The sequence below is a fragment of the Anastrepha ludens genome, chromosome 3, assembly GCF_028408465.1.
Source record: "Anastrepha ludens isolate Willacy chromosome 3, idAnaLude1.1, whole genome shotgun sequence".
NCBI classification, from domain to species: domain Eukaryota; kingdom Metazoa; phylum Arthropoda; class Insecta; order Diptera; family Tephritidae; genus Anastrepha; species Anastrepha ludens.
This window is the reverse complement of record NC_071499.1, coordinates 107,030,026-107,035,274: the sequence shown is the minus strand read 5'-3', so window position 1 is coordinate 107,035,274 and position 5,249 is coordinate 107,030,026. Positions and strand designations below refer to the sequence as shown.

General features: G+C 37.9%; 1 protein-coding gene across 2 annotated transcripts; it reads right to left on the bottom strand.

Annotated features, from left to right (window-relative positions):
* Positions 1-224: 224 nt before the first annotated feature.
* LOC128858719 (serine/threonine-protein phosphatase 4 catalytic subunit) lies at positions 225-3,060 on the bottom strand. Of its 2 annotated transcripts, none has more exons than XM_054095198.1 (3): positions 2,810-3,060; positions 1,279-2,370; positions 225-1,212 (listed from the first exon to the last, which is right to left on the bottom strand). In XM_054095198.1, the coding sequence occupies exons 2-3, from the start codon at positions 2,256-2,258 to the stop codon at positions 1,083-1,085; spliced, it is 1,110 nt and encodes a 369-aa protein (XP_053951173.1). In that variant the 5' UTR covers positions 2,259-2,370; positions 2,810-3,060; the 3' UTR covers positions 225-1,082. The 2 variants fall into 2 exon arrangements, with proteins under 2 accessions (XP_053951173.1, XP_053951174.1); XM_054095199.1 differs by having other exon boundaries at positions 2,734-2,820.
* Between the last annotated feature and the right edge of the window lie 2,189 nt (positions 3,061-5,249).

The following is a 5,249-nucleotide window of genomic DNA, read 5'->3' as shown; positions in this document are numbered from 1 at the left end:
AACACACTTTGCCTGGAATGCTTGGTTTGGAATTGCAGATGATGGCTTTTACGCCGAGTTGTTTGAAACAAATAATGTGTAACCCTCATGACGCCATATGAATGAAAGAAGCTGCGTTATTTGTAGACGTGTAGACTAACAAACTTAAATCTTCGCAAATCCAAAATGGAGCTGCAAGGTTTTTTTACAATTGCAAAATCTATATTTCTATTCATTCCCTTCAATTTTTGTTGGCCACATCTTTTCTATGGAAATATGCACTTCAATGTCCAACAAAGTGGTTTTATCTAATATTTTCTTACATGTTTTGTTGTTTTTCTCTATATTTTGGTAGTTTCAGGGAGTTGTTGGAAATGTTTTTTCATGGTTTAGTTTCATGGTTTTGAGAAAATAAGACGAATTACACAAAATGGCAGTTTTATATATCTCAAAATTTTGCGTTCCTTCCATGCACTAATTAGTTGACTTGAATTGTGTTTTAATTTACAATACATTTACGAGTTTACTTTTCTATTTAATTATTTATTACTATCAAAAAATGATATTTTGTTAATGCAGATTGCTGTTCTTGCTGCCAGACCTTAAATTGCAGCAATAAATCTCTTTAAACCGTAAAATTGTGTAGAATTTCTTTAAATTGGTTGTATGCTGCATAGACAAAAATGAGGACCTACGCGCCGTTGCGAATTAAAGGAGTAAGCGTTGCATACCAATCGAAATGTTTGAAAACCTGCACGCTTCGGCATTACTTGGGCAGTTAGTTGGATTATTGAATTATGTTTATAAAACAATGATGCTAAGGGGTCAGTCCTTTGTGATAAATGAAGAATTAGCAGATTTACGATAGAATGTACCAACGATTTTCTTTCTAACATAAAACGTACGCACAAATAACTTACAGTAAAATAGACTAAGAGAAGTGAAAGTCGAACAAAAAGTTGCTACTCGTTATCTAAACAGCCCCTAAAATTCGATATTCCCTGCAGCGAAATATCGCTTTCACGTTTCTCTCTGCATTAGTTAGTCCGCAAAATGTCGATTTCAGTTGCTGTCCTGTTGATTGATCCGATTGCTTTTTCTGCTTAGAGGAAGTAATCGGCTTGCGGCTTTTTGGATGGTATACCTCTGCTTTCTTGCGGTGCAGCTTCGAATATTACAAAATCTCGATGCAGGTACTCGTTTAATTCCAAAATTGCAGCCACATTTCCGCATCTGCATGTATAAATAACAATAAAGAGTTTGTAAAGTGGCTCTTGAGTTTTGTTCTTATTCACTTACCTATAACAGTAGTTCGGCGCAGACCACACTGTCAGCACAGTCTCATTGAAATGCCATTTGAATCCCTCCATGACCAGTTGATGAGCGCGGCAGATCATGTCAATGTCGTTGGTACGATTGAATTGTGAAACCACATCCGAGCCGAATAAATAGCCTGCTCCGCGTGGTGATACACCCCAACCCGTCTGATCTTCAGGGTCACTCCATAATAGATCGCACATGGGTCCGTCATGTGGCACCTCTTGCTTGCGATCGATCGTTCTTATCTGGTCTAAATACTGTATAGACGGCGAGAGGCCACCATGCACACAAAATATCTTCCCGTCAATGATAGCCGACAAGCTGAGATAGTCAAAGATTTCGGTGCAATAGCGCCAAACGGCTGTAGATCCATATTTACGTAGGCATTCGTCATAGAATCCATATACTTGTGTAATTTGACGTGATTCGTGGTTGCCGCGTATCAATGTGATGCGATCTGGATAACGCACTTTCAGCGCCAACAGCAGCAGAAATGTTTCCACACTGTAATAGCCACGATCCACGAAATCGCCCATGAACAAGTAGTTCTTTTCGGGCACATCCCCTCCTACTTTAAACAATTCCTTTAGATCATAGAACTGACCGTGAATATCGCCGCACACTGTAACGGGCGAATCAACACGTTGCACATTGCCTTCTTCGACAAGTATTTCGCGCGCTTTGGCACAGAGCGCCTTTACTTCGTTTTCTCTAATGATTTCACAGCGTTTCAGCTGCTCGATCTGACGATCCAAGTCGCTATAATCAGTCATACTGTGGCTACCGGAGCCGGAATTGACGTTATCTGATACTGACGCAGCTGCGGCGCTGTCAGAGCTGAAGCTATAACTGCGGTTTCTGCTGCTGCTGCTGCTGCTACTACTGCTCACGGGGGAGGAGGAGTTTGCGAAGTTTTGTGAAGTTTTGATGGTGATCTTGCCGGCGGTTGTATTTAGCATGTACAAAAAGTAGGAAACGGTTAGGAACTGGGCCAATGCTCAATGTTGGGCAGCAGTCATGCGGAGCGTTTGAAGGAAGGGCAGCACAATGCTGCTCCTAAGTTGGCAACTTCTACAAAGATAAAAATCATTTATACACTAAAGGGTATTTACCAAGCGAAGTGAAAGTTAAAATGAATTACACAACAAAGCAACTGGAGAAACGTGTAGGAAATTCGAAGACTACCGCTTTTCACCCCCTCAACCGTAATTTTATCTGGATCATGTTCATCATTTTCATTGCGCACACAGATTTACGCCATTGTTCGGCATTTATTTGTCACATACAAAAATACAGCGAACGATGGTATTAGCCCAATTAGAATATCTAAGCCTTGTAAGCATTTGGCGCAGTCTGCTTCAACGTCGACCTCGAGCAGCTACATAAGTCCATGAGCCCATTTGTGTTTTTTCTCAATTGGCACTTACTGCTTACCTTTTTCGTGTATTTTGAAGCTACTGTCTCACGTTTTCCACATAATTTGCTTTTCAGTATAAAACTTATGGCTCACCTGCCTGCACCCTTCACTTAGTACGCAGCCACAACGAAGTAGTTTCAAGGAAAATCTTCGCTTTATTTCTACGTGTTTTTTAATATTTCTAGTTGTTTTTTGTTTGCAAATGCAATAAGAATTATTTTAGTTACTGTCCACAATCAAAGAAAATCACCGCGCTCATTGGCTTCATTCGCTACCAGAGGAGTTGCCAGATTTAAGAAAATGTCATATTAATATGTGTTTAACATAAGTTCTGCAGTTTTCGAGTAGTTTAACTAGTTCAAAAAGATTTAGTAGACTTCAAACAAGAAAATGCTAATTTATTTTTATATCTTTTCAACAATGAAAGCAATACAAGTTCATCTTTTGGCGAGATTAGTGAATTATATTTGTTTCACAACAATGGGGTAGGGTTACTACATTTCTCGTTTTGCTTTGTGCTCTTTCGCATTTTTCGACTTCGAACTCATTTCGAAAGACTTGAATTTCCGCGCTGCCACATAATTCACATTTACTTAGCTCAAAATTTTGGACTTGGAATTAGATATCAGAAGCTTCATCCTATACTTGTAACAACAATAATAAATATGGAGTGTTTTTTAAGAGCTTGTGACCTCAAAATGATTATACAAAACATACAAATTGATGGCATGGATTTTTTTTTATTGTATATGGTATATGTATATATATATACACATGCCCCACAAAGTCTGCGTTCACCCTACAATAACTTTTCAGTGAATGAAACACACAACCTGATTTTATAATTTTTATAAATTTGTATATATTTATATGTTTATTATATGTTTAAGTTTCAAAAACACAAATAAATTTCTAGATTCCTCACATAAGTTTTTAGATAACGGCGAATAATGGCTGCAACAAGTAAATAAAGCGACCATAAAGTCTGCGTTCAGTCTTAAAGTCTAATACAAAAACATGATATGCTATATGCAAAAATTAAATATAATATTTAGTTGGATATCCACGTTGCTTCAGGACTTCACTCAGCGTATTTGACATTGAACTTACTAGTTTCTCTGTTTCCTCTGCTGTTATCTTCCTCCATTCTGCCTGCATGACACTCCGCAAAACCTTTTTACTAGTAATCACTTGCTGACGAATTCTTTTTTCCAATAGATCCCACAGATGCTCGATGGGTTGAGATCTGAGGACTGTAGCGGTGTTTTAAGCTGTTTTGGGGCGTTGTACAAGAGCCAAAGCTTAACGATCTCGGCTGTATGCTTCGGGTCGCTATCTTGTTGAAACCAAAATGTTCTTGATAAGACGATATTTTCTGCACTTTGCTTTAAATTTCGTTTTAGTATGTTCAAGTATCTCCATTTATCCATCGTCGAATCAATAAATTCTAACTGACCCACCCTATTTGACGCCATGCAGCCCCAAACCATAACCCCGCCACCTCCGTGCTTAACCGTGCCAACAAGATTTTGCTTTTCAAGAGCAGTTCCAGGTTTTCGCCGAACAATTTGACTGCCTTTTATTCCGAATAATCAAAATTTACTTTCGTCTGAAAATATTACTTTTTTCCAGAACTCGGGAGGCTTATTTATGTACTCATTAGCAAACTGAATGCGTTTATTTCTGTTCACAAGAGAAATGAAAGGTTTTTTTCGGGCGATTCTACCATGGTATCCAGCTTGACGTACAACTTTTCTGGCAGTTTCAGCGCAAATACTATTTTTAAATGTTGATTTATGTTTTCAACTAATTTTGAGGATGTAATCCGGGGGTTAACCTTTGCCAAGTTGATTATAGAACGCTCTTCCCGGGTCGATAATGTTTTTGGACGCCCTGATCTGGGCTTAGATGTAAAAATTCCAGTTTGCCGAAAATTTGTTACAACTCGCTGAATAGAGGAATATGTACGTACTCCCAATAGATTTTCCAATATTTCGGAAAATTGTTCCGTCTTTCCACATTTTTATAATTATTTTCCTCGCAGAAACCCTTATTTCTTTTCCCTTTCCTTCCATGTTCTTTAATTACACAGGCCGACAAAATTTAACCAACATTCAGACCCAGAAACCAGACTATATATTTCCGAAGGTTTATGATGCGCTGAATCCAAATCTGGCCTCAGAATTGCTCTATTAGTTTGAGTTTTCGAGATATCCTAACCTAAAAGTGCAAAAAACCCCATTTTTGCCCATATTTGAGGTTATGTAGCCTTGCAGATGTTTTCTTTCACCAAAATTAAAGGATGGCATCTTTAAATACAATCCTTCTTTTTTCAAATGGCGTTTTGTTTGCTCAAATATCATTTTTTTTCGCAGAGATATCGCATTTTGAAATTTTCATGTTTCGAAATTTTCCTACACCTGAAAATCGATTAAGATAACATAGACATGATATAGTCGCTTACTAATTTTCTTGGGTTTGAGGGCCTGAAATATATGGATTAATAGTATGTAAATTTGGAGTTTGTGGGAAA